At 34.6% G+C, this 23720-nt stretch overlaps 3 protein-coding genes across 4 annotated transcripts; 2 read left to right on the top strand and 1 right to left on the bottom strand.

Annotated features, from left to right (window-relative positions):
• The first annotated feature begins 1480 nt into the window (after positions 1 to 1480).
• Positions 1481 to 4902, top strand: isg20 (interferon stimulated exonuclease gene). The gene is made up of 4 exons (XM_067436316.1): positions 1481 to 1559; positions 2028 to 2682; positions 3965 to 4165; positions 4263 to 4902. The coding sequence occupies exons 1-4, from the start codon at positions 1528 to 1530 to the stop codon at positions 4458 to 4460; spliced, it is 1086 nt and encodes a 361-aa protein (XP_067292417.1). The 5' UTR covers positions 1481 to 1527; the 3' UTR covers positions 4461 to 4902.
• Positions 4903 to 8385: 3483 nt separating this feature from the next.
• rlbp1b (retinaldehyde binding protein 1b) lies at positions 8386 to 13180 on the top strand. Of its 2 annotated transcripts, XM_067436529.1 has the most exons (8): positions 8386 to 8487; positions 9595 to 9631; positions 10018 to 10146; positions 10550 to 10754; positions 10846 to 11024; positions 11630 to 11788; positions 12411 to 12521; positions 12608 to 13180. In XM_067436529.1, the coding sequence occupies exons 2-8, from the start codon at positions 9620 to 9622 to the stop codon at positions 12734 to 12736; spliced, it is 924 nt and encodes a 307-aa protein (XP_067292630.1). In that variant the 5' UTR covers positions 8386 to 8487; positions 9595 to 9619; the 3' UTR covers positions 12737 to 13180. The 2 variants fall into 2 exon arrangements, with proteins under 2 accessions (XP_067292630.1, XP_067292631.1); XM_067436530.1 differs by lacking the exons at positions 8386 to 8487; positions 9595 to 9631 and adding an exon at positions 9843 to 9904.
• Positions 13181 to 13863: 683 nt separating this feature from the next.
• On the bottom strand, positions 13864 to 22451 carry abhd2b (abhydrolase domain containing 2, acylglycerol lipase b). Its single transcript, XM_067436152.1, has 11 exons — positions 22128 to 22451; positions 21639 to 21699; positions 20980 to 21212; positions 20385 to 20560; positions 20069 to 20236; positions 18301 to 18484; positions 18113 to 18205; positions 17845 to 17946; positions 17633 to 17702; positions 17463 to 17547; positions 13864 to 15035 (listed from the first exon to the last, which is right to left on the bottom strand). The coding sequence occupies exons 3-11, from the start codon at positions 21189 to 21191 to the stop codon at positions 14860 to 14862; spliced, it is 1266 nt and encodes a 421-aa protein (XP_067292253.1). The 5' UTR covers positions 21192 to 21212; positions 21639 to 21699; positions 22128 to 22451; the 3' UTR covers positions 13864 to 14859.
• Positions 22452 to 23720: the final 1269 nt, after the last annotated feature.

Below are 23720 nucleotides of genomic sequence, written 5' to 3'. Positions count from 1 at the left end.
AAATATGTGAGCCAGACCGATATGGGCTTTTGGGGCTGATGCCGATACTGGTACCGATAGCCATAATGTGTATTTAATAGTACAGTACCGATCAAAAGTTTGGGCACACTTTCCCATTGGTGTGCCTGTGTCCAAACTTTTGACTGGTACTGTATATAGAATACAGTACATTGTCAATACATTGTACATAAATAAAACAGAACAAACATACAAAATGAAAAACAGTTATTTTCAGATTTAGGTCTAAACTAGATTTTCAAGTAGGCTACAGAAAAAGTTATCAAAGGTAAAATATCACTTCATAGTCTTCACTGTATTAATATAGATTAGCCCTTATTAAAGTTATTCATTCATGCAGTGTCTTTTGTTATTCTATCTTTTATGAAAAAATGCTTCCTGTCATTGACAAGATTTTCCGGCTTTCCTTGCTTTCACTGTTATAAGGTAGGGGGCGCTATTATATGTAATATAATATATACACCGATCCGGCATAACATTATGACCACCTTCCTAGGCTAATATTGTGTTGTGTTTTGCCTTTTGCTGCCAAAACAGCCCCGACCCGTCGAGGCATGGACTCCACTAGAGCCCTGAAGGTGTGCTGTGGTATCTGGCACCAAGGTGTGAGCAGCAGATAAGTCCTGTAAATTGCGAGGTGGGTCCATGACTTTTTTGTTCAGCACACCTCACAGATGCTTGACCTGATTGAGATCTGGGGAATTTGGAGGACAAGCAACACTTTAAACTCATTGTTGTTCTCCTCAAACCATTCCTGAATAAATATTTAGACATGATTCAACAATAGATTTCTTTAAATGTGAAATTTTAAAACGTTAATAACATACATCATAATATGTTTAATGATAGTTATATAAGCACACACAAGTGAATAGTGAACACAAGTGAATACAACACACACAAGTGAATGCGAGCAAATATAATTTAACCCAAGAAAAGTTTAAAATAAGTTTAATTTCCTTATATGTAGTAGATAATATAGCCTACATATGAATTGATACAGAAAGTTCAAAATGCTCCCCCAGCCCCCCACACACAAACTAAAAAGTTGGCCTGATTGCATTGTGTTGTTAAACGTAAAAAGCAGAATTGTTTCTTATTTCTTTGCTAGTCCCAAGTAATTATTGAAAAAATGTGTCATGTAATATCATATTAATATAGAGAAGTACAAAAATATCCCTTTTGATGATTTGTTTTGTTGAATTATTGTCTAATATAATATGATATCATTTGATAGCGTCAATTTTTTTTGTTTGTCTTGTAAACGTACCCTAAGTCATCTTGACTTCCATTCAGAAATAAAAGTATCATGTCTCGTCGTCAACACATCGATTTACAGAGATACAAAACTACCGGACACTTGTTTAGACAACGAGGCTGGAAGATCCGTTGGGGGAGGAGCTTTGTGCTGGCATTTGTTTTGACAAATCAGAATGCAAGGCTGTCCAAACGGGCCAGCCAATCAAGTTGCGGGATTTGGGTCTTGTCTCGGCATGTTCCGTCATAGCCATGCTTCTAACCGGGTCCACGTGTACGCAGAGGTATGTGTGCTAGCAGTGCTATTGTGTGAAAATATCAATGTATTACAATGCTTATAAGCGGTTTTGTTGTGGGAATGTTTTAAAATGAGATATTATGTCAGTTATGTCACTTATGTGTTGTTATTACACATAAACGCGACAAATGACAATGTTTCTTTGCTATAGAGCTAGTGCTACATGACTAACGTTATACTGAATGATTCACACCGTTAATATAGAGAAATAATTGCCTCTTTTAAAACAATTATTCCTTTGATACTTTTATATAGTGGAATATGGAGTTAATATTGTTCATGCATCTCAACATGGTAACTTGTTAGTGGCGTAATTCCTAAAGATTGTGCTGTTCTTGATATTATTTGACATTAAATCTCTCCTAAAAAAATAAAAAACATGATTGTTTACTTACAATATAGTATACCTCATCTGCCAATTTTGATTGACCTAAGTAACTACTTTTTTTGACAGATGTGAAACTGCTGACATGTCTGCTTTACCCTGGAAATACTCCACAAGCCAAGGTGTGGACAAGAATATCTTGTCAGACGAAGAAACAACCACTATTTCTCACAAAGCCAAAATATGTAGTGGAAGGAAAAAGAATAAAATAAAAGATTCCACCATTGAAATACATGAAGTCTCCTGTGACCAGAAAAGAGGAAAGAAAAGGAAGTCAGATGAGCTTCTGGAAAACGAGACAGGGAGTGATGAACATAGAGATGTTTCGGATTCTGTATCTGAAAAGTTAAATCACGTGCAATTCAAAAGGCCTAGAATAACCCCTCATACTCTGAGCGATGAAGCACTGCCGCTCTCTGACAGCTGGGAGGTGGACAGTGGCTTTTCATCTGAAACCAGCCCTCCCACTAGTGGCAGGAGTTCACCTTGTGTGGAAATAGACCACAATAGGATAGTAGCCATGGACTGCGAAATGGTCGGCACTGGACCAGGTGGCCGGTGTAGTGAAGTGGCACGCTGTAGTATTGTAAATTATTATGGTAGTGTTATATATGACAAATATATTTTACCTCGGCATCCAGTAACAGACTACCGCACTATATGGAGTGGCATTAAGAAACATCATTTCGAACAAGCAGTGCCCTTTGAGGATGCTCAAAATGAGGTGAGATGGAAGATCCACTGTATTCTATTTTTATGGATTTATTAGGTCTGCTTTTTTATTATTATTTGTGTGTGTACTGTATACGATGTGTAGTATTTTTATTTATTCAAACACTATATATGAGTTACTTCTTTATTAATATTTTTTTATTTTATTATATAATTATCCAATATATTGCTTATGGCATATTTATATTTATGTTTCATTAAAGAGTAAGTTCACCCAAAAATGATTTTTTTTATTATTGACTCACCCTAATGCCATTTCACACCCGTAAGACCTTCATCTTGGGAACACAGTTTAAGATATTTTATATTTAGTCTGAGCATATACAAGTGTATGCACACTATACTGTCCATGTCCAGAAAGGGAATAAAAACATTATCAAAGTAGTCCATATGTGACATCAGTTAGTTAATTAGAATCTCTTGAAGCATCGAAAATACATTTTGGTCCAAAAATAACAAAATTTATTCACATTGATTCGTATCGCCAATGTCACGTGATTTCAGCTGTTTGGCTGTTTGACATGCGATCTGAATCATGAATCAATACGCTGATTCATAACCGTTTGAATCTTTATTTGAGAAAACAAACACTGAAGAGAAGACAATGCTGAATAAATGCGTAGTTTTTGTTATTTTTGCTCCGAAATGTATTTCTTGGGATTTCTTGGGAAATCCTTTCTGGACATGGACAGTATAGTGTGCATACACTTGCATACGCTGTCAGACTAAATGTAAAATATCTTATGTGTTCTGAAGATGAACGGAGGTGTTATGGGTGTGGAACAACATTAGGGTGAGTCATTAATGACATCAATTTCATTTTTGGGCGAACTAACCCTTTAATGTTATATTTACTTTTTACAGTTTACAGTAGCTATTTTAAAATATTTTTAGTTTGCTACTTTTTATTAGTATTAATTTTTATAATATTTTATAATGATCTATTATTGCTTATAGGTTATGTTTATATTTATATTATTTACATCCTTTTTATAATTTACAATAGCTATTTTAAATACATTTTCTACATTTCTATACATTTTAAATGCATTTTAATTTTAAAAATGTGTACCTTTTCATACACTAGTTAAACTATTGTTTTTAATATAGTTTTAGCATGAAATTATACCGCTTTAACTCCATAACATATTTGAAATTTTGGAAATTATATCCTTATTGTTGAGCCCTGTTTTTAAACTACTACTGAATTTCATAGAATATAGCTGAAATAACACCCTCTGATATATTTTTACTCCTTTTTTTTCCTTTCCTAGATTGTCAACATCCTCAAAGATAAGATTATTGTTGGCCATGCCTTATTTAATGACTTCCGGGTGCTTGGTGTATCCACCTTGGCACAAATGATTAGAGATACCTCTTGCTGTAGCCTGCTGCGAAAGTTGTATGATGCTGAAGAAAAACACAAAGTCTCTTTGAAGAAAATGGCTCAGAAGCTTCTTAATAGGACCATACAGGTAAGATCAGGTCATTTCATGAGATGAAGTTGGGACATCAGGGTTAGTGTATATACACTTTCTTGCTGCTTGTTGACATACTTGATATTTTTTTCAGCTTGGAAGAGTGGGCCACTGCTCTGTAGAGGATTCTCGTGCTGCCATGGACCTGTACAAGCTAGTAGAAGACCAGTGGGAAAAAAAAATCCTGTCCTGGGTTTCAAACACAGACCGTACCTCAAACCCAAACAACTCCCTTGAGCACTACATGCAAGACCAGTACTGGCCAGAAAGTTTGATGGACTGCAGCCTCTAAGACCAAGAGTTGACCATGACAACCTCAATGCCAGGAATCACATTTGTTGTTTACTGTTATTTAAACCTCAAACTTGACATGTTAACATTCAGTAAGAAAAAATACACGGATTGCACTTAAAATGCTTATTTAAATAACTTGAACTTTAACTCTAAAAGTTGATAATGTTCATAAAAGGGATTTTAAAGTTAAAAACAGCTTTTTGAATCTACACTGTCTGTATTTTAGGGAATAACTCCATTGTGAGTTTCTGATTTGTATGATCAGTGTTTTTGAGGTGTGATGTTAATGTCACTATGCTTTCTGAGGAGTTTGGAGAATTATTGTAATTTACAATTAGAACAAAACATTATTGTCATATGGACGATGTTCTTCATCTAGAAAACTGTCATGTGAAAAGTTTAAATACAAAAATGTCTAAGTAAAGATTATTCATACTAAATTATTCTCAAAATCATTTTAATTAATACATTTTATAAATCTCAACTGGGTTGTAGATTATCTACATTTGTCTTGATATGGGGGGGGGGGGGTATTTTGCTTATTTCCATGCATTTTGACTGATTTACTCTGTCTTGACTGTTTGACTGGTTTAAAATAGTTGGATTCTAATGCTAAAGGTGGCTAGAGTTTCAAACAATGAGTTGGAGGTGTGATGGAGGAATGCCTTTGGGTTGTTTAAGGATTTTTTGTTTGTTTGTTTTTTAACCATAGCCCTGTATGACGTCATAAAGGGCAGAATAAATGCTGAATTTGCAGATCGTTTGAAACTGGAAGATGGAGTTTTCCCAGCGATAAAAGATCCCAGTCATGAGTCGGAACAGCAGGCAGTAACTTAAGCAAAACTGCACATTGTGTGTGTGTGTGTAAACTCTAGTTCCTCCCACGCCATGTCTCCACACTGTAAAAAGTTTGTTGGTTTAACTTAAAAAAGTAAATAACCTGGTTGCCTTAAAATTTTGAGTTTATTGAAATTAAAAAATTGAGTTGATACAATGAAGGAAATTTGTTTAATAAATAGAAACTCAAAATATTGAAATATGTATCTGTACCACATACATTTTTTTGTTAAATCATGAAAATAGCACTATTTGGCATGTTTCACTGCGTCATCAGACATAAAACACACAATTGCCCGATATGCTTACAAAATCTTTTAATATTTTTTTTCTTAAAGGTTGTTGGATCTCAAAAAATGTTGATTGTATTACCCCAAAATTTTAATTTCAATGAACTCAAAATTTTAAGGCAACTAGGTAACTTTTTTTCTAAATATTTTTTTATAGTGCACAAGCTCAGCTGAGAATCGGTACAGCGTGAGCATGTGTCTTTTATAAATATAAAACTGAAGACACTCCTGTAAAAGGAAGGATGCTCAGGATTAACATAGTTGAACTAAATCTATAAGCCTATAGCTCTGGTTTGTGTCGTCAACTCCTAAAGGATTATGTAATAATTTGGTTTCAGAGGTATTGTTCATGTGTCTTCAAGAAGTAAATTGAAAGCTAATACGCTACTAAGTTAAAATAGAAAACATGTTAAAATTCCCAATGGTCGTGGTTAAAAAAATATGTGATTCAAATTTGAATCATGTTTAGTCAAGTATTTATTAACCAGAACGTAATAGTAGGCCTAAATTGGTCACGGGCAACCTAGAGGTATTATAATGCTCCTAATTCACTTTCGCTAGGCTATCCCGTTTGTTCTACACTGCTGCTATCTCAAACTGACTCCTTGGTGCTCACTTATGTCATCTGATTGGCAAGGTATACAATTATATATCAAGTAATTTTGTTACAACCCTATTATATTACATCACTCTTTTGACCTTGACTGCTCTTATGGTGAGATTGTGTTGTCAAGATGTAGGCTACATTTCAAAACCATGAATCTAATATTTTGGTTTTAATTGTGTAAAGAGTGTGATGTAAGCTTTAACTGGCACATGACAGGTTAGATTGAAACTACGATGTAATGGGAGGTCTTAAAGGTTCTTTGTTGGGTCTAAATATCCGTATGCTTTGTCTGAAAAAATATAGCCTACCTGCATAATAACCAATTATCTAAATTATTGTCTTTTCAGTATTTATTTGTCATTGCCTTTATCAGAGAGCTATGGAACTGAGCAGCTCTGGTGGTTGCACAGAGACAGCCATTGTGCTGCAATCCCACTGCTTTAGTAACACAGACCCTCACATTCAAAGGCTAAATCCTGCTTTAAGGGATTATAGCCACCCCACCGGTCAATGTATCACTGGGAAACATTGTAGTGACGTGGGAGGGTGAATGACAAGCATTCTGAAAAACCTGTGCTCAAACCACTGGCTACTTACAATTAAAAATGAGTTCTGATTTGTGTTCTTTAAGACATATGGGCCAAAATCTCTATTCATTCTGGGGTTTTCAACAATCTAAAGGAAATTATGTATAAAAGCCAATACACACTGTATACAAAAGTTGCCTTACATTTTTTAATCATCATTGATATTTAAGTTATTTCAACTTAAATTAAAATAAACTGACTTAAAAACATCAGCTGAATCTTGTATAACTTGTAAAAACTTTTTTCTTTTACAGTGTAATAATAGCCTACATATTTGCAAAATTAAATAATAGTTTAAAAAAATTGGACTAAACTCATCATCTGGGAAAATGTGTGTTTGTATTTATTGTTTTATTATTATTTGTTTGTATTATTATTTTAAAAAAGTCTTCGGCAGACTGTCACCATTTCAGAGAGTTTTTTAAATGTATAAACCACCCTTTAAATAAATTCATTATTTATTTTATGTAGCATATAAATATCATTGATTGACTGATTGATTGATTTAATTTGACAAGAATTTTAAAAAAGTGGACAAATATTGATCGTACAACATACATTTTTTTTAAAAAGCTGTTGAGGATAATATACACAACAAAGCCAAAGGCTTATTTCCATTGTGGTCCTCTATTTGTACAGAATGGAAGAACAGATCATAGATGTAGAGAAATTAAAAACAAGTTAAGAATCTCACATTACCATCACTTATAGTTAATGATAAAAGAGTCATTTTTTAACTTCCTTTCTAAAAACACTTTCGACTTGTAACTGTTCATCCAGTAAGGTAACTGGTTCCAGGCTATAGCACTAGAATATTAAAGAATAATTCAACCCCATTGAACTCTTAAACCTACAAGGATAAATAGCAGTGCTACTTCCCCTCCTGGGATGACTATGCACATTTCTAACATGTAGTACGCTGTCAAATTTTCATTGTTATTTTAAACACCATCACCAATTTAACAAAACAGTCTTATTAGCTAAAGATACAACAAAAGCACAACATATTCTTATATATTAATATATATGCTTTAATGACTGAATGTCACTTAATGTCATCTGTTTTATTTTTAACTTTATTTTAGTTTAAAATAACGCAAGATGAAACGTTTTGTAAAGAAAACTGTAACTAAATATACAGGATTTACTGTAAATAATTGTAATTGCTGACTTTTTAAATTAATTTCCTAAAAGGATTGCTGTGTTTGAGTCTTAAAGCGATGCATTATTTATGTCCTATAATTATTTTCTAATCTGATTGTAGTGAAAATGCCTACATCTATATCTTGGCATGTGAGAACACAGCTTTGTGTCTCAACTCTAGGTCTATTTCCAGACTCTGTTCACGTTGCCAGCACATATTTTTCACTGGTGCTGGAATGCAGTCAAATCTTATTGGTCAATGGATTGCCAAATCCTCCTCATTTAACCCACGAATATTAATAACCTGTAATACATTTGACACATTCCTGTATTTTTATTCAGTGAAGGTTTCTCTTGATTAAAACATTAGAGCCATGATGCTATTGGCTGTAGGCGATTGGTCAATGTTCTCTTTGCTCCTTTTCTCAATGTTTTTCACTGATTAACATTAAATCTGCTCTGCATAATCCCATATGACGCTGTTAATCCTTCAGGGGGTCACACTACAAATTATTAAAGCCACCTGTTCCTCACCTCACTCAGTTCTGGTGGTTTGAGCGGGTAAGTGACATTTCCTGCCTAAGATAGCATTTGTTATGTTGATTTTTAATCTTTTAAAATATTAATTATGATGATGGATGGATAATTTTTATACTTTTAAAGTGATTGTGATTTAAAGTGATTTTTGTTTTGTAAAGAGAACTATCGTTTTGGTTAAACGATATTTAACGATTGGTGATATTTCATTTTTTTTAATTATTTTGGAATTGTATTACTCTAATAGTGTGTTAAAAAAAGTAATACCAAAATTTAAATCATTATTCTTTCATTCTGCTTTCTAAGGACTAGTCAAAAATCAAGAATTTAATCTCAAGTGTAGGCTATTACACTGACAGTTGAAATAAGAAAACAATCTTTGAATAAGAAAAAATATTATTTTATAAATTTATCATTTGTTTTGTTTAATTTTTTTTGGTATGTTATTACTCTATAAGTGGGTAAGAAAAATGACTGTTTATACATTTGTGACCCTGGACCACAGTCATTAGGGTCAATTTCTTTTTAAATTTAGATTTATACATCATATGAAGGCTGAATAAATAAGGCTGAGATACAACTATTTGAAAATCTGGAATCAAAAAAATCCAAATGAAGTCCTTAGCACCGCATATTACTATAATATTAACACATTTTTGATATATTTACGGTAGGAAAGTTACAAAATATCTTCATGGAACATGATCTTTACTTAATATCTTAAAGATTTTTGGCATAAAAGAAAAAATAACAATTGTGACCTGTATTGTTGGCTATTGCAACAAATATACCTGTGTGACTTTTGACTGGTTTTGTGGTCCAGGGTCAGAAGTTTAACATTTTATAAAATATATCCTGCTTGCAAGGGGAATCATCATATTGAGTATCCAAATGTTTGAAAATGACTTCTATCATTGATGAATGATGAAATTAAAATAATATTGAATAATTTTCTCTTTTCTTCTTACAAAATTGAGTTAATCAAACTAATGAGTGTTTGTTTCAAATGCTAAGAACAACTTACAGTTTTACAAAGTCACACAACTTTCATAATTTCTAATGGTATAGAAAAACTGTGATAATTGTCATAAAAAACATATTTTCTTGTGATAAATATCTCTCTTTCCACAGAACATTACACTGAGCATCTGAAGCAATGGCTGTTGTTGTAAGTACAGTTTTCTTAATAAATAAGTACAGTTTTATAATAATAAAAGATAGCTTTTACAACTATTTTCTTAGCTGTATTTTCCACTAATCTGAAGTCCTAAGTCCCTGTTATGTCACACATTGTGATCTTGCACTTTCCTCCAAACCATCACTCATTTGGTGAACAAATGCTTTAAGAACAAGGCGTTTTTATAATGCAGGGATAGAGCTATGAACATTAGCGGCTTATCCCCAATCTCAGACCGGGTTTACTAGGCTTTATGGAATTCATGTGAGTGAGCTTAGCATTGGCCCACACTAGCTTTCATTGATTAGGGCTAAAGTGTTTGCTTCAAACTCAGGATTAGGATGTTTTCATGAGTCTTTCTTCATAACTTTCTGTAGAGTGGATCATTCCGGATGGTGTCCGAGGAGGAGCAGGCCCTCAGGGCTAAGCTGGAGCACCTCACGGTCAAAGATCATGGGCCGGTGTTCGGATCCTGCGCACAAATACCCGACCACACGATGCAGAAGGTGTGAACAAGTCTTTAGAATGTACAAAATAAACACAATTACCCAGAATACAGCACATTTTAGATGTATAAATAAGAATTTACAATAGCTAACTCAATATTAGCAGTGTTTGCTAAGTCAAGCAATGCTATCGTTAAATTTCAGCCACATAGTGGCCACCCAAAACACTGTAGTAAAAATCCTATAGTTAAAACACTATTAAAAACCTAGAAACCTTCAGCATCGTGGTGGCATAAGATCTTTTGAGAACAAATTAAAATCTAGTTGCCACAACATAAACTAGCATCTGCTAACAAGTTAGCATACTTGCGCATTCTGACATAAAAACAGTTCTAACTTGTTGCTTTTATAACAAATGTTGTTTTTGTGTGTGTGTGTTTTTTTTTAAACTTTGTCATTGTAGGCTAAAGATGAGCTAAATGAGACTGATGAGAAGCGAGTGTCAGCTGTCAAGGAACTTAGAGGTATTATTAAAGAGAAGGCGGATTCTGGAGACGACCTTGCTAAAGGTGTTCAGGAAACTTTTGGGGAAAAACCAGATGGTGTGCTGGTGAGGTTCGTCCGTGCCAGGAAATATGAAATAAACAGGGCTTATGAACTCATGAAGGGTAAGTAGTTTTGTCCAAGGGATATGTATACGATTGCTGCCACCAGAATGCTACTCGCCTTAAAACAGACATTGGTTTTATTGTCTTAAAGGTTATGTGCGCTTCAGACGGGATTACCCTGAACTCTTTGAAAACTTGACCCCTGAGGCTGTCCGCAGCACCATTGAGGCCGGATACCCAGGGATCCTGTCAAGCAGAGATAAATACGGCCGTGTGGTGCTGCTCTTCAACATTGAGAACTGGGACTATGAGGAGATCACTTTTGATGAGGTGATTTAATTTTTTCAGTGGTAATAGGCTAAACAGGTTGTAGGATTGTACATTTATTTTCTTATTAATAAAAATGTACATTACCATTCAAAAGTTTGGGGTCAGTTTTCAGTAAACTAACACTTTATTTAGCAAGGACAGCAAAAGTTACAGTTGTTAATTCTATTTCCAGTAAATGCTGTTCATCAAAAAATATCATGGTTTCTAATGATAAGCAATGTTTTTTGAGCAGCAAATCATTATTTAAAAATGATTTCTGAAGGATCATGTGACACTAAAGACTGGAGGAATGATGCTGAAAATGTAGCTTTGCATATAAGGAATTAATTACATTTTAAAATATATTTAAATAGAATACAGTTTTTTACAAATCAGTTATTAACAGAACAGGTTTTTTTAAATAAAATAATATTTTACAATTTTACTGCAGTTGTATTTTTTATATATAAATATTTATTATATATATTTTTATAAAAATATATTGTATTATTGATTTTTTTTTTTTTTTTTTTTTTTTTTTTATGGTGTAAAAAAAAAAGGTGTGTTTTTCTTGCTGAAAAAACAGACTAAGCCTGCTACATGTATTGATATTGTGTTTGCTCCAGATCCTCAGAGCCTATTGTGTGATCCTGGAGAAGCTTCTGGAAAACGAAGAGACTCAGATCAACGGGTTTTGCATCATTGAAAACTTCAAGGGTTTCACCATGCAGCAAGCCTCCGGCATCAAACCCACAGAGCTGAAGAAAATGGTGGACATGTTGCAGGTGACACGCTGACTTTTATTACAAAATATACAAGTAGCATACATTGAAAGCGAAGGATAAGTAAATTAATCAAATTAAGGGGTGATAATCAATATATATTGCATTTAATTTGTGGAGTTTTATGTATTCGTTTTAAATAAAAAATAATCTAATCATTTTTAAATGCCACAAAAATTGGAACAACTATTACAGATCTATATTTGTGTAAAAAAAAAACTTTAATCAAAACATTGTACACAAAAATTCTACTTCTTTCTTTTGGCTCTTCCAACATCTCTATAATGGCAGCCCAAAAAAGCACATCCACCCATTATAAAAGTAATTAACTCAGATTGCATTAGTCTGAAAGAAGAATGTCATATACACCTAGGATGGCTTGAGGGTGAGTAAATCTTGGGGTAAATTTCATTTTTAGGTGAATATACCTTTAAAATCAGTAACTAAAAACTATTTGCGTCTATGTAATGCTGCAACCATGCCACTAGGTGCCAGTATAAGTCCAAGATGACATTAAAACAACATTGAGTGCACCGTTAACACAATGCACGCTCTAAATATATTCCCATCTTTACATATACATATACTAATAAGCTTAAATTTACCTTATGTTTCGGTATGACAGGATTCTTTCCCTGCACGTTTCAAAGCAGTGCACTTTATCCACCAGCCCTGGTACTTCACCACCACCTACAATGTGGTCAAACCCCTGATGAAGAGCAAACTGCTGGAAAGGGTGACTTGTGTTTATTCAATAGAATTAATGGGGAAATAATTATTGATGATGGAGTCCCGTGGTGTTGACTTTCTGTGTCTTTGAAGGTGTTTGTCCACGGTGATGAGCTGGAGAACTACTACAAGGAGTTTGATGCTGAAATCCTGCCTTCAGACTTTGATGGGAAAGGCCCTAAATATGATGGCAAGGTCACAGCAGCTCATCTTTTTGACTAAGCACTTTTTATGTGTCACTGTAACAGAATGTGAAAGTGTGTCGTTGTAGTTATATTGTATTACAGAATGATCGAATGTGTTTTTTTCTGAGAGTGAACTCATCAGCATAGAGATGTTCCCGTTCCAAACCACCAACCTCACATGAAAAGGCTCCAGATGTCATCAAAGAGGAACAAAAACAGATAAGGTCTGTTAGTTCTGTGACACGAGAACTTGTGCTTTACATTCCTTGCTAATCTGAGGCAGGGCCGCTTCCAAATTTACCCCAAAACATTGATATTCTTTTGGAACAAATAGAGGAGTAAAGAGTTCAGACATTTCTGTTGTTTCTCTTGTTAACTGAGAACGGGAAAATACTTAAACCAACCAATGTTAAGAGCATATATGATGTTCCAAATGTAACACTCTGTATATTTTCTTAAAATGACAACTTTAATACATTATCATGTATTTCCTTCAAAAGAAAATAAATAAAACCATTTGGAATGTCAAACATTATGCTTGAGTACATCAATCTTTTCCTGGAGAATAAGATGCAATTTTCCACAGATCCGTATCGCGTAGCGGCCCAAACAGCCTTCTTCAGGGTATGGGTAATAAAATAAAAAACCTTTAAGTGAAAGACACTTAACCTTCAGAAAAAGTTGATCATCAGCCTCAGGAAGTCAAATTAAATAATATATGTGCTGTGTTATTTTACATTAATCTTATATGAAGACTGCAAATATTGCAAGACTGATACAAAATATCTTTACAAGTTTTACACACACACACAAAGTTTTTTACATTACAAAAAATAGAGACATCATTAAAAATAAAAATGTAATATCATATTTAATGCTGACTAATCGATTAATCACATCCAAAAATAAAAGTTTTGTGTGTACTATGTATTATGTATTTTTGAATACACACACATATTTAAGAAATATTTGCATGTATAGACATATTTTATATAGACAACATTTACATTTTATATATATATATATATATATATATATATATATACACACACATAATAATTATGCGCACATATATTACATGCACATATTATGTAAACACAAACTTTTATTTTGGAATGCAATTAATCACGATTGATTGATTTGATGGCACTAATAATATAATTAATGATGAATTATTTTAATTTAAACAAAACTTCCATGTAGTTTAAATAATAAATGAGTTAGGATTAGATATTGTCTGTTTTCAGTTGTTATATATTGCAGAGAAGAGATTTTACATGGTTATCATAATGACAAATCAAAACATCAGGTGAAAAGGCTAAATAACTTCTAGAGTGCAATAAAAACACTATATGCCATTGTTCTTACCTTGGTTTAATGTAAAATTTAAAGCAAATGATTGGACATGTATATTTAAAGGTCTAATATAACAATATAGAGAATGACAGAGATTGAAAAGAAAAACATATTTTCACCATCTGCTGGTTGGGCATAAGACATTTCATAAACGCAGACCTAACTCACCCACATAGTAACAAAAATGTGTACTTTTAAAAAAAAGGCCAATAGAAGAAGACATTGTCAGACAAATGAATATTGCTACAATCGTTTGCTCTCCCATCCACAGCAAACAATTAACTACATTTACTGAAAATAATTGTGCCACTAAAGCAACAATAGTGATGCATTTAAAAAATGGAATATAAATTCAGTAAAACATAAGGCAACCTGAAAGACTTTCAAATTCTAATAAACGTATCCAAATATTAACTTAATTTTCAAACTAATCAAAACTTCTTACAAAGGTGATTTGAAAACAGATACACTGACAACAGAGTATATTAAAAAACTATGTAAATGACAGCTGGTGAACGTGTTAGTTATTAGTCTTAACCATCTCCTCTTGCCATATATTTTTTTACACAAGGTTCCTTTTAAAAAACATGTTATGAATCCCTCTGCACAGTCCGTTCAGCTTTGTAGCGAAACACCACTGACATCTGACTCAACTTATAGTCAGTGTAAATTACTGTATGTGCCTTCTCTCAAATTCCTCTTTGAAGGCCAGAGTAAACTCTGATGAATCAAACCTTTAGAAACCATCATCTAACCTCAACAGAGAGCGAACGAGCAAAACTCCTGCTTGTGTTGCAGGCTGCATTATTTTTCCTTGTGGCACTGCGGCCTGTGTTTCTCCCACTGGCAGATAGCATTGGCGTAACTGACTATGACTTTGTCCATCCAGGAAAGGGGTTGAGGAAATAGAACAGCCCCTTCAAAGAAGCCCAGATGACCTCCGTGAAGTGTCAGAGCAAAGATCACGTTTTCCTTTTTTTCTGTGAGGAGACAGTAAAGATTTACAGTGTTTTTAGGAGAAGCATAAACGCAATACAAACAAAAAATACTATAAAATTATATTATGAAATACTAGCCTACAGTACAGACTCAACACATAACATGAATGACCACTCTGTTACTACGCTGGTTTAAAGGTTCTTTACAGTTAGATGTAAGCTGTATGCGTTTGATTCATCAAAAATCAGTGTCATTAGTTCAGGAATGGGATTTTACTTACGTTAAAGTTATGTTTTTGATTCGCTAAAAATATTTGATTCATAAGATTCATTCATTCAAGAGTCGAACTGCACTATTTGTTCTTTTTATTTACTATAAAACATACATTACGACCAAAGTCATTATTTCAGAAACTGGACCCTGGTTGCACAACATGCTGTTATTTCACACAAAAACGGTACATTAGAGGTGTTCGTTCGGGAATCAGAATACACTGATTGCGCAATTGCATTGATTCACTAAAAAGATCAGACTTGTTGTTTGAGCAGAAAAAAAACATTTATTGACATTGGGAGTGAACCTCAAGGAACATTAATGTCATGAACTCATGAGTCACAAGAGGCATTTGTTATGTAATCGGACTACACTCATTGGGCAACAAGCTTTTGATTCACTAAAAAGACTTTTTTATGGAGAGACATTTGTTCGGTAATAAGACACACACAAAAAAAATTTATTTACTAAAAAGATCTGACTTTTTTGTGCAAAAAAACTTTATTAACATTCTAAGTGAATCTAAAGGAACTTAAAGGCACAATATGTAAGATTTTTTAGAATTAAAATAGCGTGAGACTTTTGTTCAGTGCGTAAAATAATTTTGATTCACTAAAAAGAATCGACTCACAAAGAGGCATTTGTTAGGGAATTTGACTACACTGGTTGCGTAATATGCTTGATTCACTAAAAAGAAGCGATTCATTGGAAACATGAGAATCAGACTGCACTTCTCTCACGGTCTGTTTCAGTCAATAGCGGTGTTACTGTAGTGCAAGAAACTCTAGCTGTGGCTCATTTCAGAAGGCTTCGTCCTCCGGAGGTGGCATTCGAAGGCTGCATGCGTCATAAGGCTGTCTCATTTCAAAAAAGGGAGTAGGACACTCCAAATGCACCCTTCGGATGTGCCCTTCTTTTACAGGAATTCGGAGTGTGCATGAGGTGTTCCTTCGCTGCTGCAGATAACCCACAATTCTTTGGGTCGCCATTATATTTTTATATTATATGAAAAAACGGCACCGCCGACAGATATACATGCAAGCGTTGATGTGGTGTTTAAATGTAATTAGTTTCAAGCTTGCTTTTTGAGCTGTATTGCCTCAAACAGATAGTTGTGGAAAGCATGATTACAAGTTTTTAGTGCTTTTTAAATGTTTAGAACAGTACATTCCTGTCAAGAAACATTTCATAGTCATTTTCAAGTTATAAATAATTTTCGTTCATATAACTGGCGTGAGAGCGCTGAACGTGTTGGCATGGCTACGTGATACTTCCTGCCTATGTGTCCTACAAAGGACGTCTCATTTAATTCTGATTTAGGACACTCTGTATACTGCTCCGGAGGACACAGCCTTCAAAATTTAACGAAATGAGACACAGCTTCTGTCTTTTTAAAACTGTATTCCGTTCGCATCGCATTAACTAAACCAGAACAAGAACTGGTTCTCAACACTATTCTAAATGGACCATATTATTATCATTATAAACTGAAAATTATATAACCCAATTAACAGCATTAAAAATGAATTAGACATATTCTCGCAAGCCTACAAAGACCTGTGTTGTGGCGTCTTTAAAAATGCATCAACTTTAAAGTTCCGTTGAAGCTCAGTGCAAGGAGCTGAAGATTAGGTAACGCATATTTCCTTTGTGCGTGGCAGACTTGTTAATAGGGGCTCGCTGTTGGATCGTTCACCTGAAGCTTGAAGGAAGAAGCTGACGGCAGTAATCTGATAAATAATCACAGAGGGAAGGATCAGATGGCCCTGAAAAATTCAGCACAGGTGTCCAGTGCAGGATCTTAGACTCGGCAGGGCTGAGTCTTAATGGACGCCTAAAAGCACTATTAAGCCATAAGTGTCAAACGCACGGCCTTTTGCTTTACAACGCTGATAATGTTTCAGACGAGTTTTATTGAAATGTTGGCGAGACTTTATAATAAGGTCTGATTTGTTAACATTAGTTAACTTGAATTAACCATGAGCATGAGATATTTGAGTGTTTGGCATGGTAATAGATAGGACAATGTTGATATGTTTGGTCGTGGCGGAATAGATCTGTTACGCAACTGCTACTGCAGAACAAGTACAGAGACTCACTACTGCCAATACATACACGCATGGCTCGAATTGACACGGTAAAACCGACGCCGATGATAATCCACAATATATAGATAATAGATAGCAAATATATACCTGCTAGTGTGCGAGGGATCGTCAGCAGTGACTGGTGGACTAATGGATCATCTGAAGAATTCACCAAGAGGAGAGGAACGCTGATCTGATATGAGATAAAGAGCATGGTTTTCATAAAAAACATCAAATATGATGGCTTAATATTAGCTGCTTTTAACAATATTACTTACATTGTGAATATAATGCACACAGCTTTCCTTCTCATAGTACTCCTTTAGAGAGTTGTGTCCATGAAACTTCCTAATAGAGAAGAATCATTATAGGCACATAAGATGCAGTCCATCAGAGTTTTTGCCACTCATCCTAAATGAAACACTGAGCCCCCCTTGGTATTGATGCTTTAATGCAGGTCAGAATTGTTTCATGAACGCATTTAAAGTACCTCATAATGTTGTCATCAATCTGCATGAGTGAGGTGGCTGTATACAGGCGGCTGAGGTCGGCAGACTCCATTTTGCTAGAGCTCATACCAAATAAACTTCCCCTACAGGACAGATGTAATTGACTTAGATCCACGAGGACAGTGCTCATTCTTTGAGACTATCGTATCATCCTGAAGTGGTTTATTTTGGGATCATTATTAGTTTGCTGTACATTGACCCCACAATGGGGTGTTTGACTAATCAGATTTGATAAATGAAAATACTAACCTGTGAGATAGAATGATTTTTTTCATGTTGTCTGCCATGAGGAAGTTGTACAGCCTTCTGCACTGATCCCACTGTAGAAATGTCTCCTGAGCCCTAAACACAAATACAGAAAACAGAAAACATTACTCAAAATACTACTTGCCTATTAAAACATCTAGTAAGTGTATAACTGAATAATAATTTCTCACCTGAGAGCACTATATCCCTGGCAGACACTGACGCAGCACAGCACTCTCTCCTGATTGGCTGGATTCTCACCCAGGTACTTGCAGGCGATGTTTCCTCCCAGACTGAAGCCCACCACAATGAGCTGAGTTTGTGGGAATGTGCGTTTAATGTAGCCCACCATGGCTGAAAACTCCCAGGTACAACCTTTAACATAGTGTTACATGATAAACCATAAACCAACATTTTAGCATTCAGTGGTTGCTGTACATTTTTTAAAATGATAATCATTTAAATATAAGTATATTAATAAGTTGTTCAAATCATATAAAAATCATTAAAAAAAAAAAAAAAAAAAAAAAAAAAAAAAAAATTATATATATATATATATATATATATACACACACACTCAGTACCGGTCACAAGATTGGAAACATGACTATTTGTTATGTTTTTTTAAAGAAGTGTCTTATGTTCATCAAGCCATGCATTATTATATTCTGCAAGTTGAATACGGAAGGCCTTTATTAACCCCCCTGAGCCGTGTGGAGCAGTTATATGATGGATAGATGCAATTTTATGGACTTCAAAAACGAGGCAACAGGCAACTGCCATTATAAAGCTTGGAAGAGCCAGGACTTTTTAAAATATAACTAAAATATAAATATAAAATATTGTATTCGTCTGAAAGAAGAATGTCTTTTACACCTATACATCTATATATTTAAATATTTTATAATTTAAATCTTTACCATCACTTTTTTAAAATCAATTTAGCACATCCTTGCTGAATAAAAGTATTTGTTTCTTTAAAAAAAAAAGAGATAAAAAAATGACTGACCCCAAACTTTTTGAACGGTAGTGTATATATTTTAAATAAGTGCTGTTTTTTTTTTTTTATTCATCAAATAATCCTAGAAAAAGTATTAGAGGTTATAAAAATGTTAAGCAGCACAACTGTTTCCAATACTGATAATAATTCAGCATATTAGAAGGATTTCTGAAAGATAATGTGACACTTAAAGGAATGCTACACTTTTTTTGAAAATAGGCTCATTTTCCAACTCCCCTGGAGTTAAACAGATCAGTTCAAATCACCTGTAAATAGTCCCCAGCACGCTCTCTGTGCAAGCAGGTTGTCAAGTAATGTTGACGGAAGTTAGCCTATTTTCATGCACTGGGAAATATCATTGCGCCATTGCACACATGGTACGGCTACAAAGTTCCTTGATTATTTAATACCAGGAATGACAGTATAGTTCCTAGCAATAATCGGCCTAGAAAATCACAACTTTTCATTTTCTGATGGTCATAATATAAAATGTAATTATTGTCTTTGATCATTTTTTAACAAGATGCTAGCGGTCTAATCAGAATCAATGATCTATGCTAAGCTATGCTAATAGTGCTACCGCCAGACCCAGAGATCAACTGAATGGATTCGAAAACAGTAAAACTAAACTGTTTAACTCTAGGGGAGTTGGAATAGGAGCCTATTTTCAATGAAAGTGAAGTGTTCCTTTAAGACCGGAGTAATGATGCTGATGATAATTCAGCTCTGCAGCACAGATATATATATAAATGTAAGTTATAATATTTTACAATATAACATTTTCTTTATTTTTGTTCAAATAAATGCAGGCTTGATGAGCATAAGAGACTTCTTTCAAAATCATAAAAAAAAATGTTGTTTTTCCATACTTTTGACTGGTACTGTTTATACAGTATATACTTTAGTAACATTAAAAACATTTAAAGTTTGGGGTTTCAAAACAAACACACATGGCTTACCGTAGGTGAACATCCTTGGGGAAGTCAGCTCGAGGTTTGGTAGCGCTCCAAGATGGTTGAGAACAGAGCACCTGTAGCCTTGTTTCTGGGAATAATCCACAAAGGTCCGTATATAATGCTTCTCACTATGGTTACCAATCCCAGGGCAGATCACCATGGTGATGTCATCTGTGATGAGACAGGGACAGATGAACTCTGGTAACAGTAGGAGCAACCTCCAGAGGAATTGTCTTAATCATAAACACCCTTAGTGGATGGGAACGACAGGCTGGCAAGGTCTTAAAATGCACACATTCAATGTAAAACCCAAGCTCACCTCCAGTGCTGTGGATGCCCTGTGGCTCAAACAGGTCAAAGGTGGCAGTGGCTCCATCTTGCATGGGCAGGTACTTACGCAAGCCACAGGGTTTAGGGGACTTCACCCTTCCCATCTTCCCATAAAGAGCAGTTTGGAGATGTCCACTCTTTCCCCATAACAAGGGAGGGATGTACCTGGATGCATAGGGTAATGGCTATAAACTGTAGCTCAAAAGCAGGGGTGTCCAAACCTGCCCCTGGAGGGCAATCGCTCTGCAGAGTTTAGCTCCAACCCTTATTATACACACCTAAAACCAGCTAATTTAGGAATGCGTCTCAATCAGCTCCCTAGTTCCCAAGCTCGTGAATCCGTATATTGTGTAAACGAATTCAGGCAAAGGTATATGCAAGTGCTGAAAACTAAAATTATTATTTTTTTAATAATAAATGTATTTAGCTAAATAGAGATTCTTCTACAGTCATTCTATAGCAAAAAGAAAGACAATAAAATACATAATAATTGTATTTTGCCATCTAAAAAAGATGGCCATGTATGTGTGAGAAGACGTCAGCTTGAGAGTCGAGAAGAAAGTCTTCTAGGTCACAGCACTCACTCTTTGGAAAGAACGGGGCAAGACTTTAGCAGGTAGCGATTGAGAGGGGTATCTTGACAGGTGATGTCAGGGGCCGCAGTGGGACACTTCAGGTTCAGGCTCCGTACTATGACATACAGCACCGTAGCTACAGCCGCCAGCTTCACTCCATCAAACATGGCAGGCATCTCAGGAGATATGGTGTGGACATCTGCCTCCACTTGGGCACTCATGGTGGATTAGTTTACTGAAAGCTGATTTAAGGGGGAAACAATAAGGAAATGTTTTTGTTAAATGTGATATTAGCTTAAATCATAGACAAATATATACATAAGCATACTTACATATAACAAAATTAACAGTCTGGGGATTGTAGTCTCATTAAATATTCATACAAAAAAGTCATAGTTTATGTAAACTGTTAAGACTCTTTTACAATAAGCCATAGTATCATTTTTGTAGAAAATAGTACAGATATTTTTCAAACATGGACACAAAAACTTGATTTAAAAAATAGTTCTCGTCTTTAGCATTTCATCACTTGTCATTGACCCATATACAAACCTGCGGCGACACACATGCATATCTAGTCAACTAAAAAGAACATTTAAAAATATTTATTATATATATTTCGTACAAAGTCTTCTGCACAAAGAATGTTAAATAAATTCATACCACACCTTGACTCTTGAAAAATCTGTACTGGGTTACAAAGCAGCTCCCGAATCTCAGAGTTCAGTCCTACAGAAAAACAGAAGAACTTTACTGACCCAGATGTGTCATCTAGTCAAAGCATCCTGCATCATGCAAGAGTTACAGGATGTTAATCTGTCTTCTGTGACAAACAGGAGCACTTGTGCTTGCTTTGTGCAAAATGAGTGCAACAGATGCTGTATACATCCATGTGTTAATTATATGTAAGATATTACGCAGCCAGAAAATTTCATTTTGTTCTTGTACCAAACTTTTTTAACGATATTTCAAATAAACTAAACATATTTATATTTTTTATTTATTTATTAAAAAGTTGCTGTGTCATTTTACGTGCATATTTCAGTAAGTTAATATCGAACGTGTACTGAATATAATATTCATTTATATAATATATTAATAGGATATAGACCTAACTATAAAATCGAATCAACATGTGAAAATAAAACAATACACACCTTGTTTTGAAAGTTGTCCAAAGACTCCTCTGTGCCGCTGCTCTTAACATCTTCACAATACTGAAAGACTACAACAACATGCAGCTGCATCGTCATTCACTTTACACCCAGCAACTGGAGCGCGTCTTCATTCGTGCCCTCTGATTGGAGCAGCATCAGAATGATGTCAGATATATATTTTGGTCACAGCGCTAAGGGTGCTTCTCAAACGCATTCTACCGAGACTGCGTCCTTCCCTTTTTACGGTCTATGGTCCTTCCTAGTCTAGTCCTTCTGAGGCTTGTATGCTAGTAGTGTCCTGTGACCTCCTCAGCAATTAACAATAGAGACAGTCTAGTAGCAAGTCCGCATGATTACGTCACGCACGTTCCCGCCTCCGCAGTCATGTCACGAAAATACTTTTGGAAAAATACTTTGTTACAAATCTTTATATTAACTGGCTTTAATGCAATATAGTAAATGACAGCCGTATGCGGTCTCTCAGTTTAGTGTTAGTGATTAATTTAGCCTACAGCAAAACAAAAGATAACTTCTATTTTGTGTCAGAAAACATTATTTTTGTCTTGCATTTGATAATAAACTCAGTACCAACTCATTTTCCGTCCGTTTATTTACATGAATTGGAATGTGCGCAAAGGATTTTGGGTGATTTAAGGCCGCGAAGGACATCTGATGCGTCCTACAAAACAGGCCATTCCTGTACCTGAAGTATAGGCTACTTAAGTTAATGTATGGAAACTGTGTCCATTTGTTGTGTGCAAAAGATACTTCAGTGAAAGTTTCAAGTTTCAACGTAATTGGAGGCCTGTTTTGCATTTAAATGTAAAAGCAAATTTTCATTAGGAAATTTCCGAAGTGAAGAAACGTAAAAAAATCAACTTTCTTTTCCTTGTATTTGCATTGTTCAACAGAATAAAGTTTCCCCACTTAATTAAATTATCAATAAATAATGTTATACTTTGAAACATCTTTCCTGCACATGTAGCCTATGTTGCATTTTAGCAAGCCTAAAGGGATAGTTCACCCAAAAATGAAAATTATTCCATGATTAACTGACATCCTAAAGACCCTCAAGACATCCTATGACACCCGTCTTTCAGATGAATACAAAAAGTTACCTGGTTGCCTTAAAATTTTGAGTTCATTGAAATTAAAATTTTGAGTTAATGAACATTTTTTGAGATTCGACAGCCTTTATTAAAATATTATTAAAAGATTTTGTAAGCATATTGGGTAATTATGTTTGTGTTATTTCTCATGACGCAGTGAAACATGCCAAATTGTGCTATTTTCATGATTTATCACATTTTTTATGTGGTTCAGATACAAAAATATTTTGAGTTTCTATTTATTAAACTAATTTCCTTCATTGTATCAACTCAAATTTTTAATTTCAATAAACTCAAAATTTTAAGGCAACCAGGTTACTTACTTTTTTTAAAGTTAAACCAACAAAAACCAACACAACTTTTTTACAGTGTGGCAGTGAATGGCTGCCCAAAATTTTAAGCCCCCAAAAAGTGTATTCATTATAAAAGTGCTCTTCAAGACTCGGGGGGTTAATAAAGACTTTCTGAAGCGAATTAATATTGT

This window comes from Pseudorasbora parva, chromosome 25 (assembly GCF_024679245.1).
Source record: "Pseudorasbora parva isolate DD20220531a chromosome 25, ASM2467924v1, whole genome shotgun sequence".
In the NCBI taxonomy this organism is placed as follows: Eukaryota; Metazoa; Chordata; class Actinopteri; order Cypriniformes; family Gobionidae; genus Pseudorasbora; species Pseudorasbora parva.
This window is presented reverse-complemented; position numbering and strand designations above follow the sequence as displayed.